This window comes from Remersonia thermophila, chromosome 1 (assembly GCF_042764415.1).
Source record: "Remersonia thermophila strain ATCC 22073 chromosome 1, whole genome shotgun sequence".
NCBI classification, from domain to species: Eukaryota; Fungi; Ascomycota; class Sordariomycetes; order Sordariales; family Chaetomiaceae; genus Remersonia; species Remersonia thermophila.
In genome coordinates this window covers 1,666,761-1,690,630 of record NC_092217.1, presented here as the reverse complement: position 1 = coordinate 1,690,630, position 23,870 = coordinate 1,666,761, and the positions used below count along the sequence as shown (strand labels likewise).

General features: G+C 61.9%; 7 protein-coding genes across 7 annotated transcripts; 5 read left to right on the top strand and 2 right to left on the bottom strand.

Moving 5' to 3' along the window:
• Positions 1-3,052: 3,052 nt before the first annotated feature.
• On the top strand, positions 3,053-3,566 carry VTJ83DRAFT_471 (uncharacterized protein; the record flags this gene model as incomplete). The annotated part of the gene is made up of 3 exons (XM_071011229.1): positions 3,053-3,146; positions 3,217-3,362; positions 3,426-3,566. The coding sequence occupies 3 exons, from the start codon at positions 3,053-3,055 to the stop codon at positions 3,564-3,566; spliced, it is 381 nt and encodes a 126-aa protein (XP_070869824.1).
• Positions 3,567-4,553: 987 nt separating this feature from the next.
• On the top strand, positions 4,554-5,868 carry VTJ83DRAFT_470 (uncharacterized protein; the record flags this gene model as incomplete). Its single annotated transcript, XM_071011218.1, has 2 exons — positions 4,554-4,972; positions 5,121-5,868. The coding sequence occupies 2 exons, from the start codon at positions 4,554-4,556 to the stop codon at positions 5,866-5,868; spliced, it is 1,167 nt and encodes a 388-aa protein (XP_070869823.1).
• A 1,916-nt stretch (positions 5,869-7,784) lies between these two features.
• On the top strand, positions 7,785-11,082 carry VTJ83DRAFT_469 (uncharacterized protein; the record flags this gene model as incomplete). Its single annotated transcript, XM_071011206.1, has 7 exons — positions 7,785-7,941; positions 8,023-8,252; positions 8,323-8,631; positions 8,688-9,137; positions 9,196-9,449; positions 9,503-10,346; positions 10,420-11,082. The coding sequence occupies 7 exons, from the start codon at positions 7,785-7,787 to the stop codon at positions 11,080-11,082; spliced, it is 2,907 nt and encodes a 968-aa protein (XP_070869822.1).
• Positions 11,083-11,790: 708 nt separating this feature from the next.
• On the top strand, positions 11,791-14,312 carry VTJ83DRAFT_468 (uncharacterized protein; the record flags this gene model as incomplete). The annotated part of the gene is made up of 6 exons (XM_071011195.1): positions 11,791-11,835; positions 11,983-12,037; positions 12,160-12,233; positions 12,314-12,642; positions 12,762-13,985; positions 14,093-14,312. The coding sequence occupies 6 exons, from the start codon at positions 11,791-11,793 to the stop codon at positions 14,310-14,312; spliced, it is 1,947 nt and encodes a 648-aa protein (XP_070869821.1).
• Positions 14,313-15,407: 1,095 nt separating this feature from the next.
• VTJ83DRAFT_467 (uncharacterized protein) lies at positions 15,408-16,596 on the bottom strand (the record flags this gene model as incomplete). Its single annotated transcript, XM_071011184.1, has 2 exons — positions 15,408-15,511; positions 15,621-16,596. The coding sequence occupies 2 exons, from the start codon at positions 16,594-16,596 to the stop codon at positions 15,408-15,410; spliced, it is 1,080 nt and encodes a 359-aa protein (XP_070869820.1).
• Positions 16,597-18,984: 2,388 nt separating this feature from the next.
• Positions 18,985-21,621, top strand: VTJ83DRAFT_466 (uncharacterized protein; the record flags this gene model as incomplete). Its single annotated transcript, XM_071011173.1, has 1 exon — positions 18,985-21,621. The coding sequence occupies one exon, from the start codon at positions 18,985-18,987 to the stop codon at positions 21,619-21,621; it is 2,637 nt and encodes an 878-aa protein (XP_070869819.1).
• Positions 21,622-22,380: 759 nt separating this feature from the next.
• Positions 22,381-23,092, bottom strand: VTJ83DRAFT_465 (uncharacterized protein; the record flags this gene model as incomplete). Its single annotated transcript, XM_071011162.1, has 2 exons — positions 22,381-22,794; positions 22,892-23,092. 2 exons carry the CDS (start codon positions 23,090-23,092, stop codon positions 22,381-22,383), a joined length of 615 nt encoding a protein of 204 aa, XP_070869818.1.
• Positions 23,093-23,870: the final 778 nt, after the last annotated feature.

Genomic DNA, 23,870 nt, shown 5'->3' with positions numbered 1-23,870 from the left:
CTCACCATTTAAGAAATCGCGAGGCTGCCAAAAAGACACCGGAGAGAGCGAGAGAGACAGAGAGAGACAAAGCGACAGCAAACAATAAACCCAGCTGAACGCTGTCCCGGACGAAGGCAAACGACTGGTGAAGCAAGTAAAGGAATGGACGGCCAAAGCCAGAGCAAATCTCGCGATTTGCGTCTGGGATTGTACCAAACTTGTCAGCGAACGACAAGGCGAGGGCGGCGTTGATGGTGAGGATGAAGGAGGATTGGAGCGGAAGCCCTGGAAAAGAGGGACGGAGAAGAAGGGAGCGAACGGGAAAAGGGCCAGCCGGGTGAAACAGGCCAAGGGCAAAACAAGGGGAATTGGCCGGGCAGGGTGGGGGTTCAAACCCAAGAAACCGATGGCAGGGGGACAGTGCTGGCAATACGATGGGCACTGTTGCCATCTTCCCATCTTCCCCTGCGGCAAGGACCTGGTCCCAGCGTCTTGTCCCGGATTGCGTGCAGAACCTTGCAAAGCGAACTTGCCGTTTTCAGGGACCGGCGCAGGTACGGAGTGCCGTCCAGTGGTTGGCCCTTTCTCCTGCATCTGGCCCTCCCGCTTCTCATCTCGACCCCGACGGCTCAGACGCCCAAGATTCAACCCAAAATAATTTGGCTCTCTGGACCTCTGCGCTGTCGTGTTACTTGAACCTTAAGTTGGTGTTTTGTTTTCCTTTTTTTTTCTCTGTTCACTTTGAGCTGCTAGTCTTTCAAGGTGCGACCTTCTGCAGGCTTGGGCAACAACCAAGCGAGAGCGAATTTGCCATCAAATTGCCTGACCTTCCTCCGGCGACGTTGCTCCGTCGATACAACCATACAATCACACTCACCTTCGCACTAGTTCAGTACTGCGTACGTGGGGGGGGGGGGGGTGACATATCCGTACACACAGAATCGATAGCTACAAGAGAGGCATCCAATCGCTATGCGAGCGCCGACTACAACACCACGTCCAGCGTGTCTTGCATCTGCAGCCTTCGAGAACGGCGAAGATGGAAGACGATCCCCTCCCCCCTCTTTCCTCTGATCTGTTCGTATTCGGCGGCCACACGGCTCTCGTACGGGCTGCACAAGCACCTGTGCCTCACTGTCTGGCGCATCGCTTACCCCGCTAACCCGAAGTCAACACGATTCATAACGATGGTGAATGACGATGGCTGCTGCGATCTTGCTGCAAGTGGCCACGTTCCAACGGACTTCGCTCCTCCTTGGGGGAACTTGGAGCGGTGCAGCATCCAGAAGCGTAACCCAACCGAAGAAAGCCAAGTCCTGCGCACTGTGCTATCCTTCGGCACACAAAACCCGGCACAACCGAGAGAGGGCAGCTGGTTCAACTCCCAGATGGTTCAGGGAACGGCCGCACACCCCACAGGGCTTGGTCTCGGTCGGGTCAACGGCTGAGGAGGAACTCCGTTTTGGGGCGTTCAGCTTGTCTCTGGCCAACCTGGAACCCCAGAGCTGAGCAGAAGCCCGTTCGCGCACGCCTCCGGGGTTGGGTTGCTAGGAAACAGCCGTCAGCTGGGCAACGCCTCGTCGACGCTGCGAGTCAGCAAACGACCAGCGAAGCGTCCTAGCCAGCGCGCATTCCCTCCAGGCTTCCTTCATCCTGGGAAGAAGCGCCGCCGGCGGGATGCACATGGCGCCGGCTGTCGGCTTGTCCCTCGAGCCCGCCGTAGGCGCCACTGCGGAGTAACGCTAATGAAGTGATCTGGCCTCGTCCAACCGGGGCTCGAAACAGACACCAGACAAGGTGTGCACGGACAATGGTGCATAAAGCGAGACATAGAACTCCAGGAACCAAGGTCCGACACGGTCAGCGGGACACGCACAGCGTGGGTTTCGACCCCCAAAAAAACGCTCTCCAACATTCAGCCTTCTCTGGCCAAAAAAACAAAAAAGAGCGCTTCTCCTCCACGAGATCTCGTTTGGATTGGGCTTCATCTCTTGGCCCCTTCCAGAAAATTGTATGCTCTCTGTAGGAGCGGAACCAACAGCGGCAGCGCGACCAGCTGGGACTCGCGGCAGGCGGTTGCGTGTGCTCGAGGCGACGCTGCCCGCATACCCGCTCGCGGAGGACTCGGCACTGCACGCCGAGGCGGTCATGACGACGCACTCATTTCCTAGCCGAGTCAGTCCAGATGAAGGCTGCTGAGGCTATCCAAACAAGACCCCTGCAGCGCCACAAAGAGCGGAGAGCTGGCGGACATTCGTCAACAGCAGAGAGATGAGCTGTGGCAATGCACAATGCCAGGTGTCAATAGCATGCCCTGGGATGGATGACTTTTGTCGGTCGGTTGATGAATCCGCTTCGTCGCTCGCTCGCACCGGGCAGGGAAATGAGATCGAAACGGGGCGCGTTTCCCTGGCCCCGCTTACCCCACGATCTCGCAGATGTCCCTGGCTTGGCGAAGCAGCATAGCACGTCCCTTTGTCCAGGCTTGCGCAAAACAGGGCGGAGGCAGAAGGAAACCACTTGTCGCAACTGCTGTGCCACATTAACGCACGTGAGCACAGGGACCAATGGTGGCGTTCGGTTTCCAGGTGAACACTAACTAGGTAACTAGTAGTCCTAGTACCTACTGAAGGTAGTGACAGAAGCGGGATGACGTAAGCGCCAGGAAGCCTCGGGCGATAACGACAAGTGGCTTGTTATGTATGTACATACTGTGTACGCATATCAGACGCTCTTTTTTTTGGGAACTCGGTCGCTGAAAACAGTTCAAGATATCGCCATGCCCTAAACCCAAAGCGAACGAGCTGCGGCCGTCAAGGAAGCTGGTTGGGCGGCGTCCCATTCCAGCCTTCTAGCCCCTCTCCAGCCGCAGGTGGCACGTGCGTGGGCTGAAGTGGCTCACCCCACATGGCCCAGCAGCGCGTTACCGTAATGGTCCAAGGCGGGCTGGAATTCTGCCGCCCAAATTTTCGATGCCGCCTGCAGCCAAATCTTGACCGCTTTCTGAGCTGAGGAGGTTCTTCGCCGTCTTCTCGCCGCCACAACCAACAATTTGACATTTGCCGCCGACATGTCTGCGACGGCTGTTGAAGGAGCCCCGGCGCCGGCCCCGGCGCCAAGCGCGGCCGCTGCTCCCACCAAGTTCCTCGGGATGCGCAAGAATGGTACGGCCTCGCGCCCCTCCGCTCGGAAAGCGGCCGTGCCAGAGAAGCCGCCGCTAACAACAAGGGACAGGCAAGCAGTGGCACGAACCCAAGAAGGCCTTCCGCCCAGCCTCCGGCTTGACGTCATATGAGAAGCGGGCGAAAGCCAGGCTCGCGCAGGCGGCCGCAAAGGCCAAGGAGAGGGAGCTGAAGGCGGAGAAGGAGGAGGAGCGCCAGGTATGTCGGACCTTGTCCTCCCCACCACGGCACGAGATGCTGACCCCGAGATCCCGTCGGCAGAAACGGATACAAGCCCTCAAGGAGAAGCGCGCCGCCAAGGAGGAGAAGGAACGCTACGAGCAGCTGGCGGCAAAGATGCACAAGAAGAGGCTGGAGAGGTTGAAGAGGAAGGAGAAGAGGAACAAGCTGCTCAACTCGTGAGCTCGGCTGGGTCGTTGCGTGGAAAGCCATGTTTCTTCGACGCGCTGCTTCCCGTGAAGCGTCCGACGGACGCGGCTCTGATACCTGCCTACGGTCCTAACGGGTTTCGCGGAGGAGCACTTGCGGGGTCCTCGTTGAGAAGAGGGGGGGAAAGGGGGGGGAAAAGGCGGGGGATCGTGGAGATGGGACTCCAGGGGGAGGAAAGACGAGACAACAAAGGGGGGGGGGGGGGGGGGGGAAGCAAGTTGCAGCACGTTTGGCGAGGCATTCTGTCACCGTCCACCACGGCAGAGCAGGTGAGAGATGGTGGTAGGGAGGAGCCAGACCGGGGGTGCGGGTGCGTCGAGCCTCCCATCGCTTCAGGGCACTCAATGGTGGGCCAAAGCGAAGGCCGAGAAAAGCTTTGGATCCGGCGATGGATTGTTCCCAGCCGGATGGGCTGGATACGTTGTTGAGTGTACGGTACACCATCAGCGGCTTAGACTACCTATCTAGATAGGTTACACACACAGCCGGGGGGGGGAGGACTGTTTGTTGAAAACGACAGGAAATTCAAGTTCGCACCCGACACGAGAGGACTTCGCATCCATGGATGCCACAAAATACACGATTTCTCACAAAAGAAAACGCCCGAGACGGCCGTGTACATACGTGAACCTGACCTTCACGTATACCTGGTGATGGCTTCGTCCCAGCCTACCTGGTGCATGTATAGCACGCAGTAGTGGTGTGGTTGCTTCACATGCTTGCGTGAGCGAACCGCCAACCGCAGTCCTGCGCGCCCCACCCTTCCCACCGCAGCCCGGGGGCCCGGGGTCTCCTGACATCGATCATCGTGTCGACTCCGCAACCATGTTGGATCCCGGGCCTGAGAGTTAGCGTCTCGTACAGTAAGGTCCATAGTTGCTACGTACGGCTTTTGCCAAACCCGCCCAACCTTGCACGTGCCGTGTAGGGAGCTTCGGCCCCGGTCCCCTGGTCCCGACCATGGCCCAGAATGGCGGCGATGCACCCTCCAAAGCGTCGTCGCCGTTGGGGCGCCCGCGACACCAATTCAAACGGTCCATCTCGGAGCTCTCGTCGCCCATCCGGCTGCGCCGAAACAACAGCCCGCACCGCGCATCAGCAACGACAGTGAGCACAACGGCCCGCTCGGCGGCGCGCTCGGCGGGCGCACAGTCGGCAGCATCCCTTCAGGCGCGCTCCTCGTTCGACTGGTCCTCGCGCTTCGAGGGGGTCACGCCCGGCTTCCACACCCCGAGCGACAGCCGACGGACGAGCTTGCTCTATGCCTCGGCCGACGAAGCCATGATGCCGGCGACCAAGGCCGCCAAGGACAACGCCAACAACGCCGCGCTGGCGGCCGCGCTGGCTAGGGAGCAGCAACGGGCCGCAGCGCAGGAGAGGTGAGCGAGCCCCTGTTTTCCCTGTTACCCCTCCCCCCCACCCTTTTTCTCCCAACTCCTATTCCCCTCTACCGCTACGACTACTGTTACTGCTGCCACCTGCTGTCTTTTTTTTTTCTTCAACCCTGGCTAACCGCCCCCCCATCAGCGCCCTCCGCCGCACCCTAACCGAGCTCGAAACGTTCACCGCCACCACCACCAAACAGCTCGACGAAACCTGCTACTCGTTCCTCGACAAGCTCTCCTCCCTCCAATCCACCATCGCCGCCCTCCAAGACCTCGCCCAACGCTCCCAGCAGCTCACCGCCGCCTTCCAGGCGGAAGCGAGCGAGCTCGACGCCGACGTGCGCGCGCAGCTCGACGCGTTTGGCGACCTTGCGGATCAGCAGCGGCGCATCGAGGCGCTGCAGCGGCGCGTGCGGGCGAGCCGGGAGGTGATGGAGGGGCTGAGCGAGCGGGTCGACGTGGTCCGGAAGCGCGTCGAAGGATGGGAGCGCGCCGACAGGGCGTGGCAGGAGAAGACGAGGCGCCGGCTGAGGGCGTTTTGGGTGGTGACGAGCATCGTGGTGTTTTTGCTGGTCGCGGTGTTGCTGGCTGCGAGGTACGCCCCCGGCCCCGGCCCCGGCCCCGCGTCGACGAGCCATGGAGAGGCGACGGTGTCAGGAGGCGCCGTCGGGGATGCGACCGAGGGCAAGGAGGCGGCGATCCAGGCGGACAGGCATCGTCCAGAAGGGACCAGGCCGGCCGGAGGAGCAGGAGGAAGAGGAGGAGGAGGAGGTGATGGTGGTGGTGGTGGTGGTGGTGGTAGTGGTGGTGGTGCTGGGCTGTGGAGCATCTCCGGGTCAGGATCGGCATCGTCGAAGGAGGACGTGCTGAGGGTGTTTGACGAGCTGTAAGGAGACGACGGCACCGGCAAGACAGCCCTGGTTCGGATCGCAGGGCCGTGGGCTGTGTATGATTCGGCGTTGGGTTCAACGGGTCACGGAGGGGTGGCGTTTGGCGCACACATCATCACTTTTGTCAGCTCGGAGTCGGGCTACCCACGAAGCCCTCCTCCGCGAGGCTTACGAATTAGAGCATCACATCATCGCCATCTCTCGCTGTTCCGGGCCCGTGCCATGTTCTGGGCTCTGAGCTGCCCGCCCTCGTGGCGAGGTTCCCTACTGCGTACAAACAGCGTTTCGTTGTTCCATACGACAACCTGGAACCAGTCCGGACGCGTGCTCATCGCTTCACCGGGTCGGTCGTTGGTACAACCCAGCCCCGCCGATGAGTGTTTAAGCCACCTGTGCTGACCACAGGATGTACTATTCGTCGTCACGAGATGAGGCGCAGACCCCGAGTCGCCTCTTCGATGGCTCCACAGCAAAGGGGGGGGGGGGGGGGGGGTGGAGAGGCTCAGCCAGGAGAGCCCTGTCCACGCTGCGCTGGAGCTGGAGGAATGCCTGCTACAGTGTACAGCGGTGCAGCTTTTTTTTATAACGGCGGGTTGGAGGATGATGAACGATGAACAACGGATAACGGACCCATGGACGACGTGAGGAACATCCCTGGGCGAGCTGGATTTGGCGTTGGGATGGAGGTCTGATCGGCAAGCCGCGCTTCCAAAAACAGCATCACAGCATCATGCATGCAATTCAACTCAGACAGTGTCTCCATCCATCTCGGTGGAGATTTACCGTGTACTGTGTACAATTTAGTAGATTGCCGCCAGGAACCTTGGACTTGGAGAGCCGGCTGGGCAACGGTAGAAATCAAGTTTTGCTGCGTGACAGCCCAGCAGCATCTTGCAGAGGGTAGTTACTGTGTATACATAAACATTGTGCAACACCCCAGAGCGCGTTGGACCGCCCGCCCCCCCCCTCTCCACCTGGCAACATCCGGGACCTAAGGCTCAGGCGGTGGCCCGCCAAGGTGCCGGAGAGATGCTGCCAAGAGAGATGAACGTCATCAGGCACGGGGATAGGCGCCATGAGTTGCAGCGCAAGGCGCCACACAGGCCAGATGCGTCATTGCAAGCGCGGTCACAGGCGGTTTCCGAGGGGGGAGGGGAGGGGGGAAATTTGGGTTTCCCATCCGCAATCCACCAGCACGCATCCCGGGCACGGTTTCGCCCAGAGACACCGCCCCGTCTTGGGAGGATCTTGGAAGTCTTGGAAATGGCTGGCGACAGTTTTGGATCCCCGTTCAGATCCAACTCCGGAAACAAATAAAGGGACCTGAACGCTGTCACCAGGGACGAAGCGCCCCCGTACCTGGTCGTGTCGTTACGCTGCATCAAGACTGCGGGGGTGCGCCGCCCTTTGTAAGACAGGCCGCAATCTAAACAACCGCCAACGCTTCTTTCTTTTTGTTGCCCCGAGAACCTGACCTGAGACCTGGTCCCAAGCCTGGGTCCCTTCCCTGGGTGGTCGGTCTGCAGGCGTGCGCGTAGGACGCATCTCGTCTTGTCCCAACCTCAGGGTTGTCATCGTTGTTGGCCCTTCCTTGCGGCCGTTCTGTTGCCGCCCATCCGAACCGGGAGGAAACACCGTGACACGGCGACGAAGCGGCCCCGCGGCGTCAGCCTCCATCCCACGGCCGACCGGCACAGCACGCACGACAGAAGCGCATCAGCGCTCTCCTGGACATACAACCTCTTCTTACCCGACGATTCCCGGGAGCCAACCTCCGTCGCTGCCGGGGCAACCTACCTAGCTGTATCTACCTCGAAAGTCGCCGATACTGCCCCTCCGAAAAAAACAAACGATATCACTTACTTAAGCAACCTTCCGTCTTGCGCCGGTTCCCCCTGCTGCTTCGATTCAGGACCATGGTTTCGGATTCCGGGCCGGGTTCGCCCAACGGCATCCCGAAGGAAAACGGGATCGATGTGCCGTCGGAGAAGAAGACCGCGGAGCTGCCGGCGCGAAAGGGCCCCACGCCGCCGCCGTCGCCCAAACCAGCCCTCACGGGGAAACAAGAACACTGTTCGTGCGCCGTTCTCCACGACAGGGTTTTGCACGATGGCATGCTGCGCAGAAACCTAGGCTGACCCGACCGCCCGACAGATTTGAAGAGAGAGCTCATCTCGGAGCAAGTAAGATGGGAGATCTCGGAGCTCAACTCGCCCACGGCGCTGCGCCGGTTCGGCGCCCCCTTCAAGTCCCCCTACGGCGAGGTGTCGCCGTACGACTCGGAGCTGCCGATCCTGCGGTACATCTTTGTCCACCACGTTCGCGAATTTCCTTTCCTTGACAAGGCCAAGGAGAAGGAGTTTTGGCAGGACAAGCTGCAAGTGGTAGGGAATCTCGGGCTGCCTTTTGTCGCTGGCCGAACCGGAACCGGGTGCTAACGCCTCGCGCCCCCAGTTCCTCGAGTCGTTCGCAAACAAGAACATATCGTCCTCGGAGGACCGGCTGGAGGAGACCAAGAGGAGAAAGCTGGCGACCAAGGCCAAGAAGCTGGTGGAGCTGATGATGGTATCGGGGATTCCGACGTCTTCGGGGTTCGAGGAGAGGATCAGGTTTTCCGAGATTGAGATCGTTGACGCGAATGCTATCGATACCGGCATCATGTCCACGCTTCCCGAGGGCAATTTCCTGAACGGCTGGGACGTCAACGTTGCCGGCGTCAGGCTCGTCCCCGTCAAGAGGAACTTCCGCCAGCACATGCACGCCGTTAGTCACCTTGCCCGCCAAAGAAGAGGCTCCCCTCCGCTAACTGCGACGCCAAGGAATTTCTGCTCCGGGTACGGAGAAAGAACGGCGGAGAGCACTACGTCGGCCGGCGGTACGGCGACTTTGCGCGGCTGCACAAGCGGCTGCGCACCGAGCTGCCGGGCCGCATCCTCCCGTCGCTTCCTCACAAGAACAAGGCAGACTCCACGGTCCCCAGCACATTTGGCACCCGGGACAGCGGCGACTCGGAAAGGTCGTCTCTGTCTTCGATGTCGATACGGCCGCCCAGCCACAACGGCTCCGTCCACCAGGGCGATGCCGCCCCGAGGCTGCTCACGGTCCCGGACCAACGCTCCGGCGATCGGCCTTCGCCTCGGAGCTCGGTGGATGGCAGGCCGCCGACTCCGTCTCTCCTCAGCCCCAGGCTGAGGACCGTGTTTGGCTCCAAGGCGAAGGACGAACCGATCCCTAAGCCGCAAGACGTCGAGGACTCCAAATCACCAGAGGTACGTCGCAAGCCGGACGAGACCATGATGCCTCGCGATCCTCCGCTGACCTCAGCAGACGCTTATCCTATGGCGGGAGACCCAAAGGATCTCGCTGCGCGCGTACCTGCGGACCCTCCTCCACAACCCCCAGATCGCCAACACGAAGGCCATGGAGGAGTTCCTGACCAAGGATCCGGTGACGCTGGGCGACGAGGACGTCGAGGACATCGCCCTCCGGAAGAAGCTGGACGACATCCGGGTGGAGGAGCAGAAGAAGTTCTACGAGATCGCCCGGAAGCGGGCGGCCGAGCTGGACGTCTACATGGAACAGTAAGCCTGTCCGAACGCCGAGGGCGCCCCGATCCGCGCTAACGCCCAGCCAGGTTCCGGCAAGACATTGTCGAGCGCAACGGCCTGACGATGCTGTTCGCCGAGATACGCGAAAAGGAAACCATCCAGGACCTGAGCCTGCAGTACCAAAAGTTCGCCGAGTGGCTGCGCATCGAGGTCGCCGCCACCATCTACCACATCTTCCTCGCCGAGGACAACTCCCCCGAGCTGTTTGAGCAGCTGAAGCGCATCCACTCGCTCGTCCCCTACACGGTTGTCAAGAACGTGATCCGCGTCGCCAACCCGGCCGCCGTCATGAGCAGCATCCTCGACATCTTCCTGGCGCAGCCCTTCGGCAGCCGCTCGCTCATGCAGCGCATCTTTTCCATGACGCTGCACGACGGCATCCGCAGCTTCCAGCGCTCCATCGATGCGCTCGCGGAAAAGATCGGCGACGCCGTCTTCGTCGAGAAGCTCAAGGCGTACACGGACGCGGACGAGGAGACCAAGCAGGCGATCCGCGACGAGGCGAGCGCCGAGGGCATCGACGTGCTTGTCGCGATCCTCCGGTCCGAGCTGGTGGGCCCGGCGCTGGAGCCGCCGCAGGTCGAGAGGCTGTTCAACGCCTACGTGGCGTTCAACAACGCCATCGAGAACGTGGACGAGGAGCTGCGCAAGGGGGCCCAGCTGTTCTCGTACCTCAAGCAGCTCACGAAGCTGTACACTCGGCAGAGGGATAAGGCGATGATGCTGAGCCTGATCGAGGAGCCCGTCACGCTGCAGCTGTTCCGGGATCTGTTTACCATCTTTTACGAGCCGCTCGTGAGGGTGTACAAGTCGGCCAACGTCTACAACAGCGTGACGGACTTTGCCCTGTTTGTGGACGACATGATTCAGGTGAGCAGCAAAAGCAAAAAAAGAAAAAACCCCGCGGGCCGGAAATGCTAACCATGCCATGCCATCCCCATAGGTCGTCGAACGCTGCCGCGACCAAGACGCCGCGGCCGACCCCAACAAGACGGTGCAGGCCTTCATCGACCTCTGCGCGCGGCACGAGCACAACTTTTACAAGTTTGTGCACGAGGTGCACACGCACGACAACGGCCTGTTCACGCAGCTGATGGGCTGGATCGAGAGGATCCTCGAGTTCCTGCGGCACGGCCCCAAGAACGGCAGCCTCGACATCAACGCGCTCTTCCAAGGAGCCGTGGGCCAAGGCCTCATCGATCGGGACCGCGCCATCGAGGAGATCGACGCCCTGATTGCGTGGCAGGAGGCAAGGAAAAAGTGGCATCACAACAAGACGAGGCAGAAGATGGCGGCCGAGGGGTCGCCGCCCGAAGACGGGAGGCTGCTCCAGCCCGGGGCGCTGTCGTTCCGGTCCGCCGATTTTGGGCTGGACGAGGGAGATTTGGAGGAGATGGGGTATGATGAGGACGGGTCGGATGACGATGAGGTGTGGGCGGAGGCGGAGGATGATTTGGACCCCATCGACGCGGAGAGGGGAAGGAGAGCGAGAAGGCAGGAGAGGTTAAGGAGGAACGCGGGCGAGCCGGCCAAGCCCAAGGTGGAGGAGGTGCACAAGCTGAGGGAGAATTTCTTGGTGATGCTGAGGATGGTGTTGGCGGAGTAACCCGAGGGGGGCTGGGGCTTGAGGTGGTCGGGACGGGGATCATCGGTTGCAAACCTATACTATGCTACCTAGATGCTCTTTTCTTCCTTTCTTCTTTTCTTCCCTTTGTCAGCAAGCCGGCTTGTCCACAGCACCCATACATAGAGCTTTTATTGCATTAGACGGGAATTGTAATTGCAGAGAGGGGGACGGGAGGTGGATCAAGTACGAGCATGCTTGGACCAATGGTAAGCGTTGCGAATGACCTAACGTGAATGTGAACGTGAATGGAAACGTGAACGTGATCCACAATAGGTCCCTAGGTAACAACCACCGACCCAGTACTACTATATACTGCGTACACAGTTGATGCCAATGGAGACATGCCTTTAGGGACTTGCGCCGTGAGCGAGTGGCTTAAGCCGAGGAAGTCACATGGAGTGGATTCCCCTCCACCCGTCGCTCCCGCCCAGCGGCAGCAGAGCCCCACCCCACACTTGGCACCGGCGGGCTCGAGGTTGGGGCGGGTCGGGGAGCGGCCCTCGCCGGCAACTCGGGTAATCAGTCGACGCTGATTGGCTGAGGGCCGAGCAGGCCGCTGGGAGTTGTCGGGACTTGGGGACGTGGAACGGCCAACGCCAAAGTTGAACCGAACATGAGAAGGTAGCGAGGCTCGTTTTGTTCTCCTGGATGCCCACCACCTCTCCCTTCCGACCTTGATAGACAACAATGGCTTCCTCAATGGCTTGGAGGCGTCTGGCCTCGACGCCGGCGGTGAGTTTGGCCCTCGGGAGCTGCCCTGGCCGCCCGCTCGCGGTCCTGGCGTCCAATTCCCTCGTTCTTGTGCACATGACGGCCGTCATGACGATGGCAGCCGCCGCCGCCTTGGATGAACCGGGCTAACCAGACGCCGCATTCTAGCTCTCGCGCATGTCCAGGAGCCCGGCTCGGGCCTTTTCCACGACACGGCCAGCTGGTAGGTATTTCCACGGTCATTCCCTCCGAAAAAAAAAAAAAAAACCCCGAGCCCGTTGGGTCGGGATGAGGCAGAACGAAGGCTGACTTTTATTTTCTTTCTTTCTTCTTCTCCCTCGGCAGCCCGCGTCATCACCAGCGGCTCGCTCCGCGCAAAGGAGGCCTCGCCCCATGTCAGCCGCAAGTACCCGGTCATCGTACGTCGTCCCCTTCGACCTGGCCCGCACGCCCGAGACGAATCCGCTGACACTTGAAACTCTTCCCCCTCGACCTCCAGGACCATGAGTACGATGCCGTCGTCGTGGGTGCCGGCGGTGCCGGTCTCCGTGCCGCCTTCGGTCTGGCCGAGGCCGGCTTCAACACGGCCTGCATTTCCAAGCTCTTCCCCACGCGGAGTCACACCGTCGCTGCCCAGGGCGGCATCAACGCCGCCCTCGGCAACATGCACGAGGACGACTGGCGTTGGCACATGTACGACACCGTCAAGGGCTCCGACTGGCTCGGTGACCAGGACGCCATTCACTACATGACCCGCGAGGCCCCGGCCTCCATCGTCGAGCTCGAGAACTACGGCTGCCCCTTCTCCCGGACGGAGGATGGCAAGATGTAGGTGGCTTTCCTCCTGGCGCCGCCGTGCGGTGGCGGGCATAGAGAGAGAGAGAGAGAGAGAGAGAGAGAGAGAGAAAGAGATGGGACAAAGAAGCGCTGACGGACTTATCCCACAGCTACCAGCGTGCTTTCGGTGGTCAGTCGCGCGAGTTCGGAAAGGGTGGCCAGGCGTACCGCTGCTGCGCCGCCGCCGACCGTACCGGCCACGCTCTGCTCCACACCCTCTACGGCCAGTCCCTGAGGCACAACACCAACTACTTCATCGAGTACTTCGTCATTGATCTGATCATGCAGGACGGCGAGTGCCGCGGTGTCCTCGCCTACAACCAGGAGGATGGCACCCTCCACCGCTTCTTCGCCAACAACACGGTCCTGGCCACCGGCGGTTACGGCCGTGCCTACTTCAGCTGCACCTCGGCCCACACCTGCACGGGCGACGGCATGGCCATGGTGGCCCGCGCCGGCCTGCCCAACCAGGATCTCGAGTTCGTCCAGTTCCACCCGACCGGCATCTACGGCGCCGGCTGCCTCATCACCGAGGGTGCTCGTGGCGAGGGCGGCATCCTGCTCAACTCGGAGGGCGAGCCCTTCATGGCTCGCTACGCCCCGACCGCCAAGGATCTGGCCTCCCGCGACGTCGTCTCTCGCTCCATGACCATGGAGATCCGCGAGGGCCGCGGCGTCGGCCCGGAGAAGGACCACATCTACCTCCAGCTCAGCCACCTGCCCAAGGAGATCCTGGCCGAGCGTCTCCCGGGCATCTCGGAGACGGCCGCCATCTTCGCCGGCGTCGACGTCACCAAGCAGCCCATCCCCGTCCTGCCCACCGTCCACTACAACATGGGCGGCATCCCGACCCGCTACACGGGCGAGGTGCTGACGGTGGATGAGAACGGCAACGACAAGGTCGTCCCGGGCCTCTTCGCCTGCGGCGAGACGGCCTGCGTGTCGGTCCACGGCGCCAACCGCCTGGGCGCCAACTCGCTGCTCGACCTGGTCGTGTTCGGCCGCGCCGTGTCGCACACGATCCGCGACAAGTTCACCCCCGGCGCGAAGCACAAGCCCGTCGCGGCCGATGCGGGCGCCGACTCGATTGAGGTTCTGGACAAGCTCCGCAACGCCGATGGCCCCAAGAGCACCGCCGAGATTCGCCTTGCCATGCAGAAGACCATGCAGCGCGAGGTCAGCGTCTTCCGCACCCAGGAGTCCCTGGACGAGGGTGTCCGCCAGATCACCGAGATCGACCAGATGTTCTCGCAGGTCGGCGTCAAGGACCGCAGCATGATCTGGAACTCGGATCTGGTCGAGACGCTCGAGCTGAGGAACCTGCTTACTTGCGCGTACGTGCTACCCTCCTCCCCCTCCCCTCCCTTCAACCCTGAACAGAAGAGCACTGTATGCATCATCGTGAACGTGTCCGCTGACGTGTCTTGTACCGAAAAAACAGCACCCAAACCGCCGTCTCCGCCGCCAACCGCAAGGAGTCGCGCGGTGCCCACGCCCGCGAGGACTACCCGGATCGTGATGACAAGAACTGGATGAAGCACACCCTCAGCTGGCAGAAGCAGCCCCACGGCAAGGTCGAGCTGTCGTACCGCCGCGTCATTGACACGACGCTCGACGAGAACGAGTGCAAGCCCGTGCCGCCGGTGAAGCGTGTGTACTAAAACAAAAAACCGTAATGGAGGGTGTGAGACGAGGAAAGGGGTTGTGGTGGTAAGGCTACCCTATGTGGAGCTTGTTCCGCCGAGCTGCGCGTGTGGGGGAAGGGGGGGGACGGGCTGTGTGACATAAGGGGAAAGGCATCGTGGTCGGCGTGGGTATGGTCCATCATCGGCCGCCTTGGATGCTTGATGCCGGGAAGAAAACAACGAGGAAGCCCGTGGGGAGAAGGAACGGAAAGGGGGAAAGGGGGGGGGGGGAGGAAGGCGGACGCTGGGAGAATTGGCTCAAGCTGTCTGTCTGTGTATTTCGGATGGGATATCGGAAACAACAAAGGAATTTGCCGTTCATCCACCTTCTCCCTTGTCCATGTTGACCGTGGATGAAGCCTGTATTGGAATACCAAATCGAACCGGACTGGACAAAGACGAAGGGACTGGGGGGAGATGGGGGCAGGCTAGGTAGGTGTAGGTCAAAAAGCTTGTCGTTGTTGCAAAAGACATGATTTGGTGCGGTGTTGACGTGTGCGAGAGCCGTGGGGCAGTGTATATAATACAATGCTGGTAGTACGGAGGTAGTCTGGTCTGTCAGCTACGGTACCAGGAGGAGCAGGAGGGAATGTCATATCGTCTCCCATGTTCTGGGCCATCAGGATGCGCCCGAGCGTGCCGTGTTGTCTGTCCCCTGTTTGCTAATACTCCATGCGGCATAGGTAGCCTAGAATGAGCGGAACTCGTGCTGCTATTCCGATGGTGGGTTACCTACGCAATGAGAATATCCTCTACGTTCTCGTGTTTGTAACTTCTACCAGGGTGCACTCCTTTGGCTTTCGGAAATGAATTGTTCCTTCTGCTGAGGTTGGCAGTCCAGCTACATCATCAATACTCACATCACATCATCACCAGCTGAATTCATTAATTAGAGGGTCTTTTTTTCACTCGAGAACATGCCATGTCCCCTGGACTGCAGTACGCCTCTTGCCACCCATCCTTGTGAGAAGCCCCGAAATAGATGCACCGACCGGGTAAATCACCTCTATTACCCCATACAACGGGTGTTCCCGGAGAGAGAGTGAGTGGGAGTGCCGTAAGCAGCGAAATCTACAAGGACGTCTCGGAAACCAGCTCCAACTCGGTCCTCTCGGCGGTGGTGTACCATATGGCGGCCTCGATGATGCGTGCGATGACGCGCAGGTCTTGGTCGTCTGCGTGGCGATGCACCCGTCAGCTTTCCTTGTCCCGGGCGTCTCATGACGTCGCATATCCGGACCCAAGGCTCCCGGAGGAAGGAGAAAGAGGAACAAAGCGACTCACCCCTCGGGGCGTAAATCATGACAAAGGTCCTCGGCACCGGCGCCTCCACCGACACGCCCATCCCGCCCAGCAAGCCCTCCCCCTTTTCCCAAGCCAGGGGATGCCTCTGGCCCCACCCCTTCTCGAGCACCTCCCGGATGTCGTCCGGGTGCAGGTTCATGTGCATGGACCGGTCCGTGTTGTGCACGTGGCAGATCTCGCCGTTGCCGCAGACGTTGACGGGCCTGCGCGCAAAGAGGGCGAGGCCGTGCTTCTCGAGGCACGAGGTCGCCGTCACGAAGTCGGCGGGCCGCCGGGCGGCGAGGGCGGCGAGGGAGGCGCGCAGGCGCGCCGACGCCGAGGCGCCGCCGTGCTGGTCGAGCTGGCGCTGCGGGGCGAGGCCGGCCACGGCGGGCCGCGGGCCGGGCCGGTACGGCAGCCCCCGCTTTTCGCTGCCGCCGCCGCCGCCGCCGCCGCCGCCGCCGCCGCCGCCCAAGGATCCGCTCGCGCTCCCGGGGCCCCGGGCAGCAGCCGCCAGGATCCCGCAGGCGGGCCGCTGGGCCGGGTCGGCCGCGGGGGCGCGCAGCGGGTCCTGGAGCGTAAACAGCCGGTAAAAGGTCAGCCTCGCCCAGCCGGCGGGCGTGGGCGGGGTGCCGCCGGGCCCGAGCTTGAGGAAGTTGAGGTAGTCGTTGCGGGCGAGCAGGCCCAGCGGGACGGAGAGGACGACCATGTCGAGGACGGGGCGCGAGATGGAGTGCATGGCGAGGACGAGGACGGCGGAGAGGGCCAACAGGGCCCAGCCGTCGAGGGTCACGTGGAAGCGGTCCTGGCGGAGGGGCGTGGACGGGGGGAGCGGGAGGGCGGGGTGCGGTTGGAGCTGGCACCGCTGTGCTGGATGCGGTGCCGAAGGAGCGGGAGGCGGGGGGGCTTTCCCTTCAGCAGCCTCCATCTGAAGGGAGAGGGTTTGGGGGGGTGAGGTGGTGATGGTGAGAGACATTGGAACGGTGGCGCGGGAGGGGAAAAGCGGAAGCTTCAGGTGGGTTGTACGTGGAGGCGGGGGGACGGGGGAGCGGTCAATGGCGAGAGATGGAGCTCCTAAGAGGAAGAGGAAGAGGAAGAGGGAACGGGAGCCTGATATAAATGAGCTTGAGCGGTTCTGTGATTTCAAGTGGTTCCGTGGTGATGAGCGGTCATGACACCGACGTCTGCGTGCTGTTGGTGGTGCTGCTTACAAGAGGCTCGGTGTTCTGGTGGCTCACGGGGAGGGGGGAGGACGGAAAGGCATTCCATGTTTTACCTCGGGCGGTAACCTGAGATGAAAAGCACACCCGGCGAGCCACACTGAGCTGTCTCTGACCAGTCGGAGCCGCGATATCCACATCCAGCCTGCCACGCACGCTCTCCCAGGAGCACGAGGATGGTGCACATGATGGCCAGAGGTGTCGATGTGCGACTCGAAAGCACGCTCCCTGAGCGGGTATTGGTTCCGCTCCTGTGGCCCTGTGGGAACGTGGGTGGACAACAACGTCCCCAACGGATGATCTGCATGGCTAGCACATGACCGAACGGCACAACGATGCTCTCTCTCGGCCTGCAAGGGTGCTCGGGGCACATCAAGACCGGTGCTCCGTACCAGCCATCCGTCCTCCGTGACGGACATGGACATCAGCATCCGGCACCTCTCCTCGGTACTTCTTACATAGGTTACATAGGGGGCTCATTCGGGTATATCCCTTCTCGTGCTGGGCAAAGCACCCCCCGCCTTGACGCCCTTTCGAACCCCCGCATGTGAAACCGGGACCATGCTTCGATGAGCTGGCCGATGCTGTCTCTCGGTCTTCTTGCTGGGGTGACCGTGGCACGACGCTGGGCCATGGGAGGCTGCATTCGACCGGCAGCAAGAGATTGAGACATCTCCGGTGCTGAGGGATCAAGCCTTGGTACGAAGAACCCACGATATTGGATGCCGATGGCTCGCTTGACTCGGTCGGGGTACCCACAGCGAGGTTGGACAGTGATGGGCTTCGGACAAAGGGGCGACTTGGGCTCGGCGATCCCATTGGCCTTGCGGGTGCGAGCAAGACCAAGTACAGGAAAAAAAAGGCTTGGTTCTCCTGGCTTTTAGTATGCAGCCCTGCTGTACGGGCCTCGCAGGCTCGGCTGGCGCGAAGGGTCCGGGTCCAAGTTGGCTTGGATCGGCGTCCTGCAGCCAGCTGCGGCCCCAAGGAAAAGGAGTGCACGGAGCGTGTGTGCCTGTGTCCATCTCTTGGATCCGAGGCTGACACGTCCCTTCTCGACGTCGCAAATGTCCGAGGATGCCATCCGAGAGACATATCGGATCCTATGCAAGTCAGCAAAGAGGCGGGATGTAGGTATGATATGGATGTTTGATCAACGTCCATGATATAGGACTCTTGGGGGGGTGCGACAGGAATTCTGCGCAGCCCAAAGCACCCAAGGTACCTACCTAGGTAGCTGGGTACTGGAAGTGTGAGAGACCTACGCAGTATACTACTGCGTAGCTAAGGTAGTGCTAATTCCCTGCTCCGTACAGTGTACGCTGCTTGTACCATAGTTTGGTACCAGCGCAAGGTCTGCAGCTTACATACCTAGGTACACCCAACTCGATGGTATGTACAGTATTACTGTGTAATGTTAATAGGTTTAATAGGTAACGTTACACAGTACAGTACACTACCTACTGCGTATAGAGGCCGCCCCCGGGGTCCAGGCGGGATCTCCCCCCCCCCCCCCCCGGCGGTCACCGGGCTTGGCAGAGAGCTGTCAATCGGGGACGGCCAACAGGTCCGATCGGAAAAGAAGTGGGGCGACCGCCAGCGATGGAGCCAAGCCCGATTGGGCTGGCCTGGTTGCTCGGCAACAGCACCTCCCACGCCCAAACACCCCACGGGTGCGGCACCACGCCAATCAGCAGGACCCAAGCCATGACCCACGCGCATGCGGTGTACATACTGCGTGCGCAATAACTAGCTACCTAGTGAATTATGCATTGTATGGATGTGTATGTACCGAGCGGCTGGCTCGAGACAATTCTGTGTCCCGCTGGGCTCCAACAACCACCCTCGTGACCTGTGACCTGTGCGTCCGGCAATTTGGGTTCTCGTTCGAACGACCACGTCCGGTCGCCCTTTGCCGGCTGTCGCATCATCACAACAACACGTCCGTCCTGGCCCTTGCATCCCGGGGTTGGGCCAAAAGCACAAACGTCGCGCAGGCATACCCTGCGCGGGAGCACGCAGCAGCCCTGCAGGTCTGAGTACGATAGTTGCTGTGTACATAGTATTCCCTCACTTCCATTCCTTGGTTCCCAGGGTGAACCTTGACTGACATTCCTCAGCCTGCCGTGCAATCCCCTCCCGCCGTCATGGGTCTCACGGCCTGGAGCCCCTTCCCCTTCCGGGCCCGGAAGGCGAGGGGCCCGAGGTTACCGCTGTACAGAGGCGGCCCTCCATCCCGAAGACGCACGCGGCGCCTCCCGGGATCGCCCACCAAGGAGCGCTACTCGGACTCGGAGCATTCCTCGGACGACTCGGACGATGGCGACACCACCGACGCGTCCGACTCGGAGGGCTCGCGGCGGACCTCGTCCTCGATCTCGTCCTCGGCCTCGTCCGCCGCCGCCCTCATCCACCCCGCTCGGCGCCCCGAAGCGCCCCCCGCGCGGCGCCGTCTCCCCGTCGGCCCGTACGGATACCGCATGCGCCACAAAATCGTCCGCGGCCTCTGCTTCGGCATGATGGCAAGCATCGTCCTCTTCATCCTCGCCCTGATCCGCGCCAGCCAGCTCGAGAACAGGAGGATCGCCGAGGGCAAGGTGACCCTGGACAAGAAGCCCGCGGCGCCGCCGGCCTGGGAGCAGTTTGAGTTTTTGACCCGGTACTACGGCGGCGCCAAGTCCGTCGTGCCCCTGGCGCAGAACGGGCCGCAGTACCCGCGCCTGGAGGACGTCGACGGCCCGTACAACGGCACGCAGGCGGGCGTCGAGAACAAGACGGCCCCGCCGAGCAAGGCGTTTTCCGAGCACCCCGGCGCGGGTCTCCCCCGGCCGGCCGAGGACGGCATCCGCGAGTGCTTCCTCGACGCCCAAAACACCGTGCGCGTGCCGTCGATCCGCTACCTGGAGGGCCGCCCCAGCGGGTTCCCGGACAACGTCATCGGCTCGTACGAGCTGCTCTCGCTGCCCGAGGACGTCTGCTTCGACCGGTTTGGGCGCTACGGGCCGTACGGCTACGGCTACCCGGTCCGGGCCGGCGGGTTGGGGCTCGGCAACCACGGGGACAAGGCCGGCGCCGAGGCCGTTTGGGAATCCGTCGGCAAGGTGGACTGGCGCAACGTCGACTGGGCCGATGTCCAGAGGCGGTGCTACCAGGCCAACGCGGGCCGCTATAAGCCTCTCAAGGTGCGCGAGCCATCCCCGAGGGGGTTCTACATCGGCGGCGACGGTCTTGACAAGGCGAGGCCGGTGGCGACCCGCAGCGCCGATGACGAGCCCAAGGCGGCCGAGGAGCCTGCCCGCAGCAGCGCCCCGCGGGGTGGTGCTGGTGCTGGTGCTGGTGCTGGTGCTGGCGCTGGTGCTGGTGCTGGTGCTGGTGCTGGTGCTGGCGCTGGTGCTGGCGGCATGGGCAGGACGGCCGTGGTGCTCCGATGCTGGGACGAGTTCCCCTGGCGCGAGGAGGACATTCTGAACCTCCGCGCCCTCATCGCCGAGCTCTCCCTCGCCTCGGGCGGGCGCTACGACGTGCACCTCCTGGTCCAGGTCCGCAACGACGGACGCCACCCCGTCTGGGCCGACGACGACGAGTACCGGCGGCGCATCAACGACACGGTCCCGCGCGAGTTCCAGGGCATCGCCACCCTGTGGTCCGAGACCCAGATGCTTGCCGTCTACCAGGGCGTCCGCGACCTGTGGACGACCGGGCCGACCCTGCCCGTGCATGGCTCGTACCGCGGGCTGCAGATGGCGATGCAGCTGTTTGCGTACCACCATCCCGAGTACGACTACTTTTGGCAGTGGGAGATGGACATCCGCTACACGGGGCACTACCACGACCTGCTGTCCAAGCTGGAGAGATGGGCCAAGGAGCAGCCGCGCAAGGGGCTGTGGGAGCGCAACGCGAGGTTTTACATGCCCCACGTGCACGGGAGCTGGGAGGATTTCAAGCAGCTGGTGCGCGTGCAGACCGAGCAAGGCGGCGTTTCGGACAAGGCGGCGGCGGCCAACAACAACAAAGCCGAGAAGCCCATCTGGGGCCCCGAGCGCCCCGGCAACCAAGCCGACTGGTTCGAGCACGCGTCGGACCCCGCGCCCCCCACCACCTACGACCGCGACCGCTACGCCTGGGGCGTGGGTGAGGAAGCCGACCTGCTCACCCTCTCCCCCATCTTCGACCCCGAAGGCACCACCTGGAAGCTCGCCGACGACATCACGGGCTACGAGACGCGCAGGCCCCCGCGGCGCGCCCACATCATCACGGCGTCGCGCATGTCGCGCCGCCTCCTCCTCGCCATGCACCGCGAGACGGCCTTCAAGAAGCACCACGCCTTCCCCGAGATGTGGCCGGCCACCGTCGCCCTCCACCACGGCCTCAAGGCCGTGTTCGCGCCGCACCCCGTCTTCGTCGACCGCGCCTGGCCCGTCGACTACATGGCGCGGGTGCTCAACGGGGGCCGCAACGGCGCGTCGGGCGGCGCGCGGACCGCCGTCTACGGCGACCGCGAGCACAACCTCAGGGGCCTGACGTGGTTCTACAACGCCGGCTTCAGCGGGAACCTGTACCGCCGGTGGATGGGCCTGCGCGTCAACAACGACGGCGGCGAGGAGTTTGAGGCGGCGGCGCCGGACCCGGCCGGCGACGACAGGACCGTGGGCACCATGCGGGGCGGCGAGGGAAGGATGTGTCTTCCGCCGATGCTGCTGCATCCGATCAAGGAGGTGAAGCTGCCGGTGGAAAGGGACGAGGGACGGCGGCCCCCCGCGGCCGCGTCGGATCCGGCAGCTTGATGTTTTTTTTTTTTCTTCCCTGGTTGTTTTCTTGTTTGTCTCATGTGTTCTCCTTGCTGGATGATCTTGTTCTGGTCGTATGTATGCGTGCGTACGTGGTCTTTCTTTTCTTGGTCATGCCTGATAGATCGATTGGGTCTGACTTTGGCGTTGGAGGAAGGGTTTGCTTGGATGAGGGGTCCTCTTGTTGCATGTCGGATGACGACGACAACGACGACGACGATGATGATGATGATGAGGGGATGGGTACCTACCTACCTCGTTAGATACGTATGAGTTCGGACGTATCCAATGCTACATGCTGCGTATACCAAGCAAGCTTGACTCCCTCCCTACGGCATCTCGTGGCTATTTTGTCGGCGGCTCTCCCAAACCAACGGAATAGCTATTATGCTGGTTCGGCGTGGCTTGGTTCTTGGGGCCTCAGCTTCGCCTTCGTAACGGGGTTCCCTGAAGGTCCAGCGGAACCACCGTAACGTTTACGCGACGGCCAGGGCCGCTGAATGATACGCACGCACAGCAGCTGATGCTATGATGGTCACGGGCCCCTCCCCAATGGGATCGTGTCGGAGCTTGCTTTCATGTTGGATCATGTTGATTGTACATTGAACGGCCCACGCCTTGACAAGCCTCATGCAAGACGCCAGAATACGCCTCCTTGCCCCTCCTTTTCGTTCCCAAGTCCCCAACCCCCCAGCCAGACGTTTTCTTGTCACCCGAAAGCAGCATTGGCAGGAGCAGCAGCCGTCGCCAAATAGTTTAGACCACCCGCTTGACCTCAAAGAACCGCCGCAGCCACCAGACCTGGAAGATGCTCTCGCCAACAACGATGCAAATAACAAACAGGTTCCACCACTTGACGCGGCTGTTGGTGCTCTCGGCGGTGTTGCGGTGGGTGCGCTCGCGGACAATGATGTAGCCCTGCTCGTCCTTGACGCGCTCCAGCATCTCGGACAGCTTGCGGACCTCGGCCTCGAGCGGGTCCTGCGGGAGGTCGGCCTCGGAAACGTAGACGATGCCGTGAACGTTGAACGACACCTCCTTGGAGTTGGCGCCCCAGTGCTCGTTGCCAAAGCAGTAGACGTACTTGCCGTCGTGCTTGGCGTCGAAGGAGAAGTCGCCGTTGGACACGGCCTTGTCGTTGACCTCGAACTGGCCGAGGGGGTTGGTGATCTGGAGGGAGCCGACGAGGCACAAAAGAGGTCAGCCAGCTGCCGTTGCTCTGGGGGCTGCGCAGCCCAGCAACACACGTCGGCCGACGACAACGCACCCAAAAGTCAATCTCGAGGTTGCCGGCGCTGCCAAACTCGCGGTCGCCGACCTGGAAGGTCACCGTCATCTTGTCGCCCTTGTGCAGGCTCTCGTGGAAGCACTCGCGGCCGTGGGCCGGAAGCTGGATGTTGTGGGCGGCGGCCGAGCCCAGCAGCACGCTGGCCGCCAGCAGCAGCCGGGCGGCTGTTTGCAAGAACATGGCGTCTATCGGTCGGTCGGTCGGTCAAAGGATCGATCCGTCGTGTCGCCGCGTCGCGTCGCGTCGGGGAGGGAGAGGCGGGGGTGTGGCGCCGGGGAGGTCAATGGACACTCTGATGATGACGACAGCACAAATGTTGCCAGATATCGCTTCGCAGTGCTTGCTTGCCTGGGCCCTCTCTTTCGGGGATCGCGATGCCCGTCCGGCCAGGGATTCCCAAGGGACACCTTGGCGAAGTCGGTTTCAGGCTCGGCCAATCGCAAGCTGCCAAGCGGTTGACACCAGCGCAAGAGAGAGCAGGGAAAAAAGGAGGCGCAACGCTGGGCTTGGTCCAACCAAAAGCCTCCCCGGACCGGGGTATACACAGTACTTGCAAGGTACAGGTGGCGGACAGCTGCTGCCAGCGTATCGACCGCCAGCGGAGCCTGCCGATAAGGTCCCCGGATCGTACCCCCGTTTCCAGTTCCCTCTGGAACCCCAGCGAGGTCAACGTTGCCGAGTGCCTTGACTGCCCTGCCTGCCTGCCTACCTTGTCTTGTCTTGTTCTGGATTGGGCTGCACTCGTGGCTAAGGGGGGGGGGGGGTCTCCGTTCGGCCCAAGAACAACTTTCAAAATCCAATCCACTTCTTCCCCTCTCAAGGCTCTCCTTCCACACCGCCATCGTAGCATCACAAGCCTCGAATCCAACTCGACGGGAGACTGGGCATCGCGTCGCCTCATCATCGCCGTCATCGTTCCACATCATACCCCCGAAATAATAGTAAGTCGCCATTGTTT